At 40.7% G+C, this 16,487-nt stretch overlaps 1 protein-coding gene across 1 annotated transcript in view; it reads right to left on the bottom strand.

Annotated features, from left to right (window-relative positions):
- Positions 1 to 9,789, bottom strand: part of LOC139719575 (NADPH oxidase 4-like) — a 37,708-nt gene extending 27,919 nt beyond the window's left edge. Inside the window, exon 1 of the mRNA XM_071630986.1 lies at positions 8,515 to 9,789. Coding sequence (XP_071487087.1) covers positions 8,515 to 8,673 — 159 coding nt within the window. The 5' untranslated portion in view covers positions 8,674 to 9,789. The remainder of the gene's footprint in view (positions 1 to 8,514) is intronic.
- Between the last annotated feature and the right edge of the window lie 6,698 nt (positions 9,790 to 16,487).

Raw genomic sequence — 16,487 nt, 5'->3', positions numbered from 1 at the left:
ATGTTGAATGCATACCGAATACAAATACCTCTTGCATTAAATTGCCCGGGCAACACCCCTTGCCTGAATTATCTTTTTTTTCAGTTATTGAAATTGTCTAACGTAATAAAACTATTTTCTCTTTTTCTTTCTTTCTTTACCAAGGGGATTAATAACACCCTCTAAAGAACAAATTATGATTTAACCGTCGAAAGCAGTACACTTCAATGTATATAAGCGATATTATTCTTATTTATTTACCAGACAATATTATACATCGAACATGCTGGTTGCTCAGTCATAAATGCCAAATTTCGTGTCCTACGTCGCCATTCTTCTCAAACCTCACTAAGTACTCCCAGTTTCGCTTTTTCTCCATCGCTGTGAGAGGTCAGAGATCAAATTTACTTTGGATGACATATTACATTTAATACAGGGACATATAATATAATATGGCTCTTGCTCAAAAACTGGTTCGTTTTCATAAAGCGACTCTGGTTTCTGTATTGCTCTAAAGGGTGGGGTCAGATCGAAGCAGACCCGAATTATCGGGGGGGGGGGGGGGTAGAGGGAGTTCAGAGGACTCTCCGAAGTAGTTTTCTCCTCCAAGCATCGAACTTTCAGAATGCTTATACGATAATATGAGTGACAGATACGTTTCCTTTGAATGCTGCTATGCGTATTGTGCATTGAAGGCTTGGGATTCCAGCAGGGTACAGTACATTGACTTTTGGGGAGACTTACCATGTTATATTGAAGTCTTTGTTTACACGGAGTCAGAGGAAAATCCAAGGCGGGGGGGGGGGGGGGTAAGAGGAGGGGAATGGCACGTAGAAACTGGCAGACGGCTTCAGCTTTTACAATGAACTCCGGCTGTCAGTCAGTGTCATGTCAGCAATCATAACAACAGATGTTTGGATCTGCCGCCCGGCGGAGACGGGGGAATACCTTCTAGCATTAGGGTCGTCATGGTAGCGAGGTATGAAATATGCCACAACCAAAATAGCCTGTTTCAGTTCCATCGGTACATGCACGCCGTCGAACTCTAAATCTCAGAATCTCGGACGATACACTATCATGATAGCACCGGCCTCGACACAAATTGATAATGATGATGATGATGATGATGATGATGATGATGATGATGATGATGATGATGATGAACAGCATTTGTATGACGCCATTGCATATTTGTTTGTTTAACATTCAAGGGCGCAGACATCTGAGTTAGCAAAGACCCAAATATCTGGCGAAAAATGTGAGTCATGAGTGAAGCTGTGACATTGTTCTTCAGATTGTACCAGATTGTCAGTTTCACAGAAAAATGAAGGAAATGAGTTCCATAGACAAAGGGCAATAGAAGTTACATTGACAATTAACCTTACTCCAATCTCCATAATATGTCCAACTCTAGCTTTGACTCCGTTTTTCGTAAATATTATAATGATGTGTGCTTGATAGACATCTCGGAGGTAGATGTGCAGGGGTGTAGGATGGATTAGGTGAGGGGTGTAGGGGTAGAATGACTTCTTCCTGAAGACGTTATGAATTATGAAGAGGGTTGTGATGACCCCGGTACACTAGTATAGGTGTGATGAAAGGAGATAGGAGTGAATGTTTGTTTGAAGATCGATGAAGCCAGATGATCGATCTGTGACCCCGACCTGGAAAAGAATGATATTTCACTCTAATCGACACTCCGGTGATTTCCTGTTTCTGCTTTTCGACGATGTTATCCCGTGTATACCGAGGTACATTATGTGTGGTGGTTTGGGAAGTTTTGTATCTTTTCTAAGAGGGATTGAAAAGAGTGATGTTCGTTATTCCACAGGTTCGTAGATCCTATAATGTAATAAGGTTCGTTATTCCGAAGGTTCGTTATTCCAAGAAGCTTCAAGAAGGTTATTCTGAAACACGCGCAATCCCTATACTTACATGTAAAAGTTCATTAATAATAAAAAATGGGAAAAAATTGTTAGTCCTTCCCCCAGGTTCGTTAATCCGAAAAATAAGTTCCTTATTCTGAAGGTTTGTCAATTAAAAAATGATATATGAAATAAAGTTCATAATTCCAAAGGTTTGTTAATTCGAGAATAAAATATGAAATAAGGTTCGTTATGCCGAAGGTTCGTTAATCCGAATATGAAAGGTTCACTATTCTAAAGTTTCATTATTCCGAAGACTCGTTAAGGTTCGTATAGTTCAGAAGGTTCGTTGATCGGACAGTACAAGTATGTTCGTGTCATTCTTTCACATACAACCTGTCATATGAAATAAGTACTCACCACGTGCACTCACACGACCTACGAACTGCAATTATTCCAACCCTGCGCTAACCTCTTATCTTCCGTCGTTTGGGGATTGCAAATTACATTGTATTACAAATCTGTGCACTCAAAAAATACTTTTACAGCTTAAAAAAATGACAGGAACTGCTCAGCAATAATTTCATTTCCTCTATTCTTTTTCCACGAGCCACTTTCATTTACATTCTGACAACTTAATACCATAAAATCATTATCCGGCTTCATAATACTATATGAAATGAGTCTCTTCACTTTTTTTTATCTTCTTACGGCACAACGAATTTGTTCCTAATAATGATACTCTATATCTACTATCAGTCGGACAAGTCAGGAAAGCCTACGGCAAGTTTTGGATTATTATTAGGAATATACAAACATGACACGAAAAAACAACAAATATTACTTGAATGAATCGTAATAGGGATCTGCTGATGAATGCTATTAATATAGCAAATCAAGTTAATAATCCCCCCCCCCCCCCATTTTGTTGGCGTCGTCTTTTTCATCAACATATCCCATTGCCAAAAGCAGAAACTTCTCTGCGTGGTAAAAGTAACGCGGGCAATATTTGCGGTTTATCCACTCTTTTCATTCTACCTATAGTGTACACCCGAGCGGAAATTATCATTTTTTTTTTAAATTTATCTATTTATCTTAAATGCGACATTATACACTGCCGATCATTGGTGAATTTGGGATGTTGCTCCTGATGGATGGACCGGCCCGGCTGACCTGCGTACGTGTCTACATGACACGTAAAACGGGATTTCTTCATACAGTATCAGATAACCGGGTGCTTCCTCTGCAGACGGCGCGGGAAAAAAAGTCATCTGCGGTTTGACAGGTTCGTCCTCACCACAACTTGCCCGACAAAACATTTCCTCTTTGAATTTCGCGTCACAGAGGTGTAAATTGATTATTTTTTCTCTCTTCCTTCGGATAAAAAGAAATACTTCGCCTGTTTTCTCACTAATTATACGTGATGAAAGATCACTTTCTTGCACTTCTATGCTTTTAGTTTTTGAGGCCTTTTTACCTGCCTTCAGTATTATTATCAGCTCCCTGATTTTATATGATTGTATTACTCAATATGACCCCACTGAGCTGGATAGATTGAAATCACTGATAATGACTTTGTATTTCCTCTATTTCCATCTACGAGCCCTCTGTTTATCCAACCCATTATGTTATTTTCCTTTCCTTGACTACGCTATACGTCGATCCCTAGCCTGAACTAGGTTAAGCTTTAAACCCTCTTCAAGAATTCTTGGCAGTGAAAATGAAGTGTAGGAGAAATTAAGTGCCGTATAATGCCTTCTAAATCTCCCTTGTCTGAATGATTGATCATGTACTCGCTATAAATCCGCATAACTTATGGGAATTCGCAGAACTGCCATAAGTAAACAAATGTACAAACTTGCCAAACACCACCTATATAATAGCTCAAACAAAGCATTATTTCGTAAAGTAGGTCAGGGCAAATTTTAGAGCGATTACATTTCGTTTTCAAAAAAAAAAAGAAATAAAGAAGCTCATGCACTGATTTTGTTTAACAAAGTGTCAAATCTTCAAGTCATTTGTCGAAATATGGCGTCAACTATGTCCGCTTGTGAATAGTATGCCAGACGTCTTTCTAACGATTATGGAGTAAAAACACCGAACATTTGCAATTAGCATGACAAAGGCAGGAATGAATGATCAAAGTAGTTTGCAACCCACACTGAATTTGCAAATGGACGTGAAAAAGAAAACCAGGTGTATGCACCAGAACCTGACATATGTTTGTATGGTGAACACCTTTCAGCATTTGACCAATGGTCATAAACGTGTGTATGTTTGTGTTTTACATCACATTTGTTTACATGGTTTGATTTTGAAAAATATATATTGTATCGTATGAAAAAAAAAGAATATGATTCAGCAGTACTAGTGAGAAGAACAGCTGCTTAATCTTCTTGTTCAAACTGATTTTTATTGTGAAAAAGAGCCTGATATCGAATGAAATTCAAATACAAAATATTAAAAAGGTATGTGTGGGTGTGTGTGTGTGTACGTCACCGTGTGTGTGTGTGCGTGTTTGTGTGTTACCGCAATTCATAGATAAATTAGAACCATAACTGATTTTAGCAAAGGAAATGTTGAACACAAACAATATTGTGCCCTCTAGGTCTGCCCCCATATTGTTTGTTAAGACGAAGGCGACACATGCTTTTCTAAACTAAATTTCATATCGGGACGAGCGAAACTTGTGTGGAAAACTGACAGAGGTTGGGCGATAGGACTGTATTGTACCCCAGACTCGTCTTTTAATGAACCGTTATCATCCTGTTTACTGGATGAGAAAAAGAGAATACTTACAACTTACTTGTCATGCCTGCTGACGTGTCTCATTACCATGACAACAATATTTTGGTTTAAAGTACAAGAGCTTTCCTTTGGCGCGATGAAGTGGTTCTGATGGTGGGGAGGGTGTTCTTCCCTCTCCTTAATTGTCAGGACAGGGGAGAGGAGGGGGAGGGGAGGTGGGTAAAAGAGGGGGGGGGGGATGGGGATGGGAGAGTAGGCCCTACTCGACGTCCTCAGCAACTAGACAGGAGGTTGGTAAATTTGAGCAAATCACTTGCTCTTAACTTGTTGGCTTGCCACACCCTTCCTTACACTCCCTACCATACACATTTCGGCTTACTATACATCTTCCGGATTTCGTTTTCCTTTTTGTGGGGGGGGGGGGGGGGACGGGGGACGGGAAGAGATATTTCTTAAGAGGGAAATGCAGTGTATGACTGCACTGCGTGAGTATTTCCTCTTAAATTTCAGTTACGGTTACACATCGGGTTTAGCACACGGTACATGTGTGAACACAGGTTTGTGGAATATTTTTTTTTTCTGTTTCTGTTGCTTTCCACTCTTCCAGTATTTTACAAACTATTGGAACAACGATGATGATTATTACATGTATGTATGATAACGCTGATGATGCTGATGATAATGACAATTGTAGTGGTACTGATACATAGAATTCAAATTGTAATGACAGCAACAACAGTGATAGTGATAATGATGGTACGCAGAAGGAGGAGAATTTGTAAAACATTATGATGTCTGTCATCCACGTATAAATAGACATAAAAGGCATTACAGCATGATAAATATGTTAATGTATAATGTCTGATTGGTCCACTCTCACGTTACGAATTCAAGTATAGGGTCCTATTCCTCCATTTATAGTTATCATGCGAAACGTTTGTACCTCAAGCAAAAATTGAAAATGATATTGACATTTGGAGCTTTATCGCGCCGCGCCGGTGTCTGTTCGACGCTCCCCTTGATAATAGGCATGGAGCGGCTAGTTCCTATGTCTCTAATTTATTAGTACTTCGGACGTCGTGTGCATGCAGGCTTATGCGACAACATTTTCTTATAACTTGTGGTTCTGTTCTTCATTTTTTTATCCAGGTCGTTTGAACATGATACAAATATAATAGAAAGACCGGAGAAGTGCGAGAGATAGGTCATTCAGACCGTCAGACTATTAGAGTGACACCACACACACACACAAAAAAAAAAAACGACAAGAAAAAGATACTATTCAAACAAATACGGAAAAAAAATAAATGGCGAGTGGGGAGGTGATAGAGGTGAATGCATTTTGGTCTTCCTTTAATCGTAGCCAAAATAACCAAATTAAAAGGATAAACGGATCACTTACCATGATGTTAATGCACTTTTGTAGGATGGGCTACAGACAGAAGTTGGTTTAATGTCTGTACCAATCCTGTTTGTTTGTTTTTTTAATCAGATATTTTAGGTCAGCACTGAAAAAATAGGCCTGGGACCTGCTTTAACCCATAGAGCTTCGAAGAATTTCGATATCACAGGAATCATGTTCGTGTCATCATTAAAATGACACCAGCTCAGCTTCCATTTGAGAAAGATCAGATGGAGCGGGTTAATCAAAGTCGTTTAACATCTGCACAAAACAGAACTAAACTTTCAAAATGTTGCCAATTCGAGAGCGAAACAGGAAGAGTAATGTGTTGCCAATTTACGAATCAGGTATAAATTTAGCCGATTAAACGGCGTTTTAAGGATTCTGCAACAGGAATTTTTTTTTGAGAGAGAGACAAAGGACTAAAAAATACATCACTAAGCCACAGGAGTGGGGATTCTGAGACCTTATGGGTAATACACACAGTCATCTCCGTCATATACAAATGAAATGCTCAAAAAGGCGAATAACAATGATAACTTGAATATAATCTCCTATATGCAGATCTTTTGGTGCGCTGTGGCATAGTGGATAAGACTACCGAGTACGTACGCGAGCATATTCTCATAATACTATGTCCTCTTTATAATGCTTTAATGAAGCGTCAAAAGTCTATTGTTTGGACCACGACTTATACGACAACCACTGTCCTTGTGTATGGATATAGATAACTGTCAAGATGAGAAACAAAGATATGGGTTTAGAGTCCGAATTACTATAAGTACTATAAGCGCTGCGTATCCCTTTAAAACATGATTCCATGCAAGCATATATATGATATATTATACATGTAGGCAGTACCAGTTAAACAATCGTGGTGAATACTGATGGAGGTAAAGGACTGCATCCAGTTCTTAAGGAGCGTTTAAATTTGTTTTTCACCGACATCACCGCCTCATTCTAAAAGTTTCTTGTCGTTTGCCCGGTCCTTGTCATTCTTTGTCCTTCTATTTTTAAGCACAGCTTGAGTCATATTCGGTGAGTGGCAAATGGCTTTTTCAATCGTCTGCGGTCGGAGAGGAGATCGCGCCAAACACAATCGTGACAATGCCATTTGCGGTCTTCTGTCTGACACGCATTGTGAAAACCATGGCAGTTTGCGACCAACTACTCGACTCTTTCGTTGTTGATGAGAAAACAGCTCAGTATACACGTTGAGAACAAATGCATTGTTGAACTCCAACAAACGATGTTGATGGTCATATTTCCGAGCTTTGTCGTTACGATCTTTAAAATACACACTATCGCGTTAAATTAAACAACGCATGCAACAGTATAAACCGGGAAAGAATAGTATGTGACTTGTCTTCGTCAAGTGCCAATAGATTGGTTGATATGGACTGAAATTGAGTGACACACGCTCCAAGAGGCGCAAGGTAGCAGCAGGGATGTGGTTCCACCTTGCTGATAGCAGTGTCCACTATTTGCCAGCTACTGATCGGATGGAAATGCATTCGACGTTGCTAAATGAATTTGATTCAGAACTATGAAGTCTTTAAAAATGTCATAATTATGCTACGTAAAAGTAGAAGTATTGCGGAGAAAAAGACGTATTGCTGTCAGCTAAAGAGTTTAATGAGGTATATTATAGTGTAACAGTTTACTTGTAACGAAACGCGCCAAGCAGTTAGTTAATGATACCTAACAGTCAAAGAATGTATCTATTTCTCATTGAAAAACGTGTTGGGGGGGGGGGGGGTGACCTACAACCAGAACCACATTGTATCCTGGTCCAAAATGTTATGTCCATAAGTTCAAAATAGAAGAAATAGCAAAAAGTTTTGAAGGGGGATCAAAGTCCTGCTTGAATCGCCTGTTGCAATGGACAGGTTTACATTTGTTTGCAAAATGTTAATGTTTATCCACGCTCCTATGTAGGGTATACAGTGGTATTTGTTCCATGTTTGGTGCTTCAGAACCTACAGAACACGTGCAGAATGTTGTACTTCTGTACAGTTCCACCACACGCACCTTGAAACAGCTGTGAAACATTAATAAACACAATCATGCAGCTTTCAGCGCAGTGGACGGAGTGATAACAAGAGCTCTTGATTTTGAACATCGAAAAGGGTAAATAGTATCAATTTTGATTAATATTCATACCTGGAAAATGCACAAGAGAAACAAACCTAACAAACTTTGTACTACAAATAGGCCACAATCATACGAGACTCACTCTCTCTCTCTCTCTCTCTCTCTCTCTCTCTCTCTCTCTGTGTGTCTTCTGCTCTTTCTATTCATCCTTTTGAATAGGCGATATGAATAACGACAGATTATTAGAAGTACCCTTAACTACCCAGCCTCCTTGTTCTGAGATTGAAGTATACGCAATCAATACAATTGGCATCGTCATAAATGACCCCTTTAATATCCAGGGGATGGGCGAACGAGTTAAGGAGTATAGAGTCTATAGCTCAGGCGACATGTATTTGTACTTAACAACTTGATGAAGCGACTTACCGAAAAGATGTACTTTGGTCCGTTGTTCCGGAGCCAGCTGCGAGCGGAACACGATTTCGAAGGACTTCTCTTGACTGGGCGCCCAGATAAGTGAACGCCTGTCGCCGTCGTGATCACTTTCGAGTTCGCTGAGGACTTCGACGATGCAAGGCACGACATGGCAGTATGTGAAAAGTCGACGCTTATGCGACTAAAAAGTTCCGATCATGAATACCGTGTCGATCGATTGTCGGAGATGATGATGCATCGATGGTAAGAAAAGGGATTAGGCCTATAGGTTCAATGACCTTGACTTCACTTCAACAGGTTGGAATAGTTCGCTCGCTGTTGTTTTTCTGGTTATTTTCTTGTTCTTAGCCGTCAGCTGATACAAATGAGCACTTCATAACTAATGGTAATGCAATACTAGTATGGGTGCTTGCGTTTACTCACTTCGGTTCTGAGTCACATGAAGAACGCTGGTACAAAAATGTCCAACGGTTAAAAGAAAGGGGTGACAAGATCACGGTGTCCAGTCAATTAATGTAACCCTTTCCTGGTTGAATGAAGGACGCGGTGCGAAGAATACAACGAAGAGAATGGAGAAGACGATACGCATATCCTGGTCATTCTATAAAACACAATGGGATGAGATGATGACGGTGAATGGACAGCTGGTTACTGAACTTGCAGCCAGTCGCACACTGTGAAACCACGAATTTGCGAGTTTCCATGGACAAATGGAGCTCCGATACTATCTCAGGAGACTGGTCTGTAGGTAGGCTTTAGCTTTAGCTTGCAGTATGTACAAAAGGTGATGCTGAAAGATTTATATAGAGCAGTATCATATCATTTTTTTTTCTGTTCCTATATACACTTCTTAAAATCAGGATTAAGAAGTAGCAGTCACGATTAGACCTTCAAGTAACACACTGACGTCACAATGCTGTAGGAACGTGAGGACCTTGGTTAAGACTATCCCTACATCTGTCTCGCCGCGTTACACACAGAGGACATCCATGAATGTTTTGACATCAGATTTGCCCGGGTCCACATGAGCGTCTGATGATGATATGAACGGAAGAAGTTTGGCGCGGAAAGAGAAACAAGAGGTAAATAGCCCCGCGAATGACCCTATTGGATACTGAAGACACGTCGCTTGAGGCGTTTACCCCTGTTTTGTTCCCCCAAAAGATGATCACCTCCTCTGACAGAAACAAAGCCAAACTCACAAAGACTTCGCTTTAGATAAAGAAGATGTCGTCTGACCACAAGATAAGGTCTTTTCAGAAGAGTAAAGCAAGTATGAGGATTATCGCCAATGCTCCTACGCTACGCTGCTTTTAGAAAGATTCTTATGATGCTTTAATTGTCTGCGGGGAGCGCAAATTGGGGCTAAGTGGCACAACCTTTCCTTTGGGAAGGGTGGGGGGGGGGGGGGAGGGAGCCACGTAGTCAAAACGGGAGATGATCGTTCCAAAAATAATCATACAGACAAGGTCACGGAATCGCCCACCGGCTCGCCGGTGATTTCCCCCTTTCAGAGTTTCAGAGTATAGTCTCAGCACCCCTTGAGAGTGAGGCGATTTGTGGCGCTTCGATAACTACAAGGGAAACCACAAATGAATAATCAAAAAACCTTCGCTGTAGATTCGGAGATGGAGACAGCAGGCAATGCGGTTATACTATGGGGAGAGGGAAAACGGTGAATCGAGAAAACTGCCTGCGTTGTGGGGGAACGGATTAATAAGCTCATCCCCGCTCCTTAGCAGTCTGGTTAGTTGCTAAGCAACGGCCAACAGTTCTCTGTTGCTCTAGAGTGACAAGACATACAACATTAACAAGACAGGTAACATGTGTCCTCCAAACATCAGGACAGGAAGCAATTTCTTCTTCTATTGTGTGCAGGTAGCAAGACTAACATTAATGTTGTAGGAGTCTGTGGAGTAAAATGTTTTATACTTGGTTCTTTTGCACCCCCTTCCACTCCCTTCCATTCAATTCACGGAATGTTTCTTTCAAAGTGGGGCGACGTAAGGCTTTTATCGATGTCAATTTTCTTTCCCCTTCTCTTGTCGAGGGGACTATCCTTTCTAGGGTCAAGCTCTGCTTCCTACACTCGCGACAAATCAGAAAAAAAACCGGCTTTCATTAATTTCAACCACCGACTGACAACGAAACATCACACAAGGGTTTTCTGCCCAAGAATCGTGTAGACCTCATGTATATTAACTCCACGGATTACAAGTTCGCCTGCGAATATTGGCGATGAACTACACTTGATCACGACAACTTGAAAGTTGGCTCAAAGTCATCAAAGCGATAGTACGAGATCACGACATCACTTTGTCACTATAGCAACAGAGCGGTCTACAACGCACGTATTGTGACGGACTGAGGAACTCGGCAATCCACGCGGATGCTCACTCATGTCATAATAATATTCTTTGAATATGACATGAAGTGGAGAAAGAATTATCACATTCACATGCACACTGTCTGTACCATTAGCCTGGAAACATCTATGTTAGTAAACACGAACACATCCAAAGTTGGATATTTGAAATTGTACCTGTAATTACTTTGCTTCCATTCCTTCCGTTTTTAGATGTTATAAAGTGTATTGATTTTTTTTCGTTACACACCCACCTGCTTACACAAGCACACATAAACTCTTTAGTACTTCTATTTTCTGTCTCTCCTCCTACCCCTTCCTTTCGCTATTTCTCTTTCTCTAGCCCTTTCTATCCTTCTCTCCCCTGTGTCATGTCTCGAGGGTCAAGTATTAACGTCTAGCGGTTAATCCGCAGAGTTGCCGTGAAAATGTGCCAATAATCCGACCGCAGCAGGAACCAGAAGTTATCCCTCTCACTTCATCGCTCGAGGACGGATTCTGGTCTCATATTATAATACAGTTTTTGGAGATATCATAGCTCTCGTCTGAGAGCCAATAGGAGTTGATAGCGATACACATTATTCACCCCAGATGCACAACAAAGGCGTTCTCCGCGACTGTTCAGTTTTTATTTGCTTTATCCGATTCAAATGGACCTGGTTCCATTGATCGTATCCCGAGATGGCAACACTGGCGACTTATAGACAATGGTAGAAGAAGAAAAAAATAAAGAGGAGGAAATACTATCAGCTGGATGTATGGTCCCGAAGAAGAAAACTCCTCTCATAAATAGTCATGATAATATGATGGAAAAGAGTTCATCGAGAGTTCGACCGGGCAGTAAAGACATTCCGTGAGGCTACGTGTTTGTATGTCTGCCTGGCAGAGCAGAGGTGGCAGAGGATAGGTTTGGCGGGTTGCTTCCTGTGGGGCAAGTTGGTTGACGTTAAGTGCCGTGTGGACGCCAAAGGCAAAAAGTCAAGTTCTTGTACACTGAAAGAGTTAAATAAATTGACAGATTCACACTCCCTTTACCGGTAACGGCGTCAACACACCGGCATCGAACTAGCAAACTGATGGAGAAAACGGTTCAATATTCAGGATCTCACAATGGCTTATTGGGATGAATTTCGGCGCACACTATTCAATAAAAACCACGAAGATTAGCTGCTGAAGGTTTTCTGCGTGTAAACCGCAGAGCTGACCATTCAGCATTAACACTATAAGCTCAGAGTCGCAGGAGTTCATCAAACTGATCCATGATCCTCATTGATTCCCGAGTTCCGCAGACAACAAGTTCTTATTCCTCACTAGCATGACTGGCCAGACCCTGGACATATGCACAAAAGTGTAGGCCTATCCATGGCTTTTTTTTTTTTGGTTCTAAGAGGAAAATTTCCGAAATATTTTACCTCACATGTAGTGTCCAGCTCCAGCGACACTGAAGTGGTCCAGTTATTTGATACAGTCTCACAGAGGCACTCTGCCCCCCAAAGGTTCCCCGAGGTTGTGCTGTCACTAGCCCGATACCACCGTTCCCCCACGCCGCCGGTGACCTCACGATGTAAACAGTGCGCCAGTCAGCCGGTGAAATCCCAGTCAATCAGATTTCCCGTCGTCCCCCGAATAGCGGTCCTAAATGAGGGGGGGGGGGGGGGGGGGTGAGGTGAACTGGGGTCGTAATGAATGAAAATCAGCTGTTAAACGCGGGGGAAGTATATCAGGGCACAGCCTGTTTGCAAGTCACTAACAATGCAGTGGTAAATTTGCCACCCTTAAAAGAGCTGTAGGTCCATACATTGCAGATGGCAAAAGGGTTTTTTTCTTTATCAATTTGCCTCAATACTTTCCTACTAAAATTTGCATTACTTTCTCTCTCTCCCTCTCCCTCTCTCTCTCTCTCTCTCTCTCTCTCTGTGTACTGTGTGTAACGTGTTATTCCCGATGCTTGCTCATCAAAATGTGCCTTATTTTGTGCGTGTAGAATACGTGTGTTTGCATGTATCTATGTGTGTATATGACATGTGTGATTATTAATCGCTCAGATTTGTTGTAAAACGACTTTCCATGCAGTTGAGCAAAACTGTACAATATTCTACACACAGTGTTCAAGATGACCTCAATAAATGGAGTCTATTCTGACGAAAAATGGCAGAATTTGCATCCCAATCGGTCATAATATAAGAAAGTTATAGGGACGTTTACATTTTCATATGTTTTTACGAAACATCGCAATAATGGGAACAACCAAACACAAGAACTGAAAAGGGAGTGGTGTTTGGGTCATCCCACGACACAGCCCATAGATTTGACATTGTAAAAAGGTCCATGTGTCTTGCACTCCATCCACGAGTCATGAGTTTGACACTATAGCATGGCCGGCGGAACGGGGGGGGGGGGGGGGGGGGGGGGAGGGGGGGGGGGCTCGCCCCCCCCCCCCACTTTCTGTGCACCATACAAAGGAATACATAAGATGTCACCACTTTGGGTCCCCACTTTTTTTTTAACCCCGGAAGTGCGTAAGTGGCACTAGAATGAGATATACAGAGGCCTTGAAGTGTTAGCGCGGTAAGGTTGTGTTTTTGCCCTGAAGACCTTTTTTTTTTTTTTTTTGTTCTTCTTCTTCTTTTGCTTGATAGGGAGAAAGATGATCGGAAGATCTTTTTGCTTGTCAGCTGAAGAAACCCGGAAGTGGAGTACCCCCCCCCCCCCCTCCCTTTTGAAAACGCTCCGCCGGCTCTGCATAGGTAATAATGCCCATGAGTCCGACACTATAGGCAAACAAAGCACACGAGTTCGACACTATAGGTAAAAACGCTTTTAGCTAATACAAGTAAAAGCATGTTCCCATACCAGATACTATATATCAGAGTTAACATTTGGTTCTTTTTTATAATGAGCGGTTTCAAGACAAGTTTTGTATTTACAGCTGAAATACGAGACTTTTTTGTTATGTCTGTATTACTATGAAATGAATAAGAAATTGTGAGAGAATGACATCGTCAACTTGCTGATTTGAATATTTATAAGGACTGGTCAAGAAATAGTTCTGAAAAATGTGAAATTTCAAGATATCACATCTTCCTTATTTCTTATCCGATTTTTGTCAAGGGAATGTTTTTCTCTTTCTTTGGAATTTCATTTGTTTTGGGGTGGATTTCCTCTTTAAGGGGCCATAACTGGAACACGACAAGAATTTGACGGGAAGGATACAGTTGTTTTTGTAATTATCTCATAAAAAAGTCAAGCAGTGAAGGTTTGAATGTGGGTCATTGAGTCAGTTATGACACAATATCATGAAGGTGCTCCTAATATTACTATTTTCTGTAAAAATATGTAAAACTTCGAATTCCACCTTTTCATCTCATTCATTGGGCGAGTACAATAAAACATCCACCTTTATTTTTGATCGTCTTTACTCTATTTAATAACGGTAAGCTTTTAAAAAGGCATTCAGAGGTGACCAAACTACATAAGCCTCCGCAGACACAATCGCTCATAATGATAAAGACATTATAGGCCTATAACAGAATTCAGCGAATGCGGGAATATTATTGGAACGGTTCGAGGGATATCAAGCAGTCCCTTGAAAAGCTACGAACTTTAATTGTATTAAAGGACAAGTTCACCTTCATAAACATAAGGATTGAGAAAATGCAACAATATTAGTAGAACACATCAGTGAAAGTTTGAGGAAAATTGGACAATCGATGCAAAAGTTATGAATTTTTTTAATTTTTGTGTTGGAACCGCTGGATGAGGGGACTACTACAGCTTGTGAGTCATATGCGTACAACAGTATAAAGAAAATGTAAAAGAAAATTCAACATATGTTCACTTTTTTCGCATAATAAAAGAGCTCTTGACTTGCCTCTTTCTAAAGGCAGGGGGAATGATATTACCCATAACATTTGTCGGTAACGAGTCAGGGGAATGTGTACTTTTTTCAAAAGATGGAATTTTGTGAAATTCTCTTTATATTTTCCTTATATTGTTGTACGCATGTGACATCTAAGTTATTCATACACTGCAGTAGTCTTCTCATCCAGCGGGTACTGCACAAAAAAACTTCAAAAATTCATAACTTTTGAACGGATTGTCTGATTTTCCTCAAACTTTCAATGATGTGTTCTACTAATATTGCTACATTCTCTCAATCCCTATGTTTATGAAGGTGAACTTGTCCTTTAACATTTTGATCAATTCTATGTGCTGCCCTCTTAAGACAGGAGCTGTACAACGATTCGTGATGTCACGTGTCACAGCGGCAACAGAACGAGAATGAAAATGGCGCGCCACAGCCATGACAGCCCACAGAAAGAGTTCTGTGTGACAGCCAGTGCCGTAGAGTCTGGCCAACTGCTAATTTGGACGCCATGTCGTTACCGCGCGTATTACGCGTCACAGCGTGTACGCTCAGACGTAACAAAATAACCAAGCCAAATAAGGGGCAGTTAACAATGGGCATTGCGTATGAGCGCACTAGAAAAACGACATGGCGCCTGTAGATCACGGGACCAGCTTTTGACCAATCACAGGCTTCAAAACACATAAGCCAAAACCCGAGTTGGCCAGACAGCTGGAAGTCAAGCCCCGTTAATAGGCAGTGAAAGTATGTCACCAAAGTCTGATAGACAGCAAAGTCAGATCGCGGAATCAAAGAAAACAAGACAAGAATAAAACAAAAACAACCCCCTTAAAAACAAAGAAGGTGATTGCCAGTATAGGCCATACCATAATACATGCCACAAGCAGTAAACAAAACAAAACAAACTCAGACATGACTATTGTCATTATATTGTAATGATTTAACGTCGTTCATTTTCGTCATTGTGAGTGGCAATGACTAATATAATGACTGACAAAATACTAAGATTCGAAATCAATTTTGCGAAAACAGATAATCCAAACAGAAATTTTCTTCAATAAACACCGATAACTGACTGAGCTATGAACGTCGCCGTAGGAGTTCAGAATAATCTGTGATCGTGTCAACATTCTAATCTGTCTGTTAGAGCATCGAGACCAACTTTGTCTTTTCGCTCGGATGTAATGTCAAAGAAGCGATAAATTCAATTTCAGATTTATTTCATGTTTATCGTACATCAAAGCAATAAATCAAAAGCAATAAGAATAGAAGCGTCGGGCAAGGCCTAAATCATATCGCCTGTCTATCAAGGGATTCCGTTGTTGTAAACAGCAGAATCGAGGTGCATAAGAAATAATCTTCTTGCTTGTTTTATAATGACTCTGATAGGATGTGTCTCAGAAAATGTGTCCAGGTATATACTTGAAATGTGAAAATTACTTTGACCTACAACAGTGTACAAAATAACGTTAATTATAAATTTATTTCTTTTAAATGATTTCCTTTAATCTCGAAAATAGCTCAGGCGATTTCATCTCCAACAACACAAAACATTTATATACACAACATAGTAACACAAAGTCAGTACAGTGTTGTAACAGATAAAATGCTACATGTAAACTGATAATAATCACTATAGCCTTTCTGATTATGCCGAATTAGAATAAAAATGGTTGGACACTTGGAAATGGAGGAGACTGCTGAAAAGCAAAGCTTGTAATTTGCAGTCTC

The sequence above is a fragment of the Diadema antillarum genome, unplaced genomic scaffold, assembly GCF_040938485.1.
Source record: "Diadema antillarum isolate AM-2024a unplaced genomic scaffold, OU_Dant_1.0 scf00000112, whole genome shotgun sequence".
In the NCBI taxonomy this organism is placed as follows: domain Eukaryota; kingdom Metazoa; phylum Echinodermata; class Echinoidea; order Diadematoida; family Diadematidae; genus Diadema; species Diadema antillarum.
This window is presented reverse-complemented; position numbering and strand designations above follow the sequence as displayed.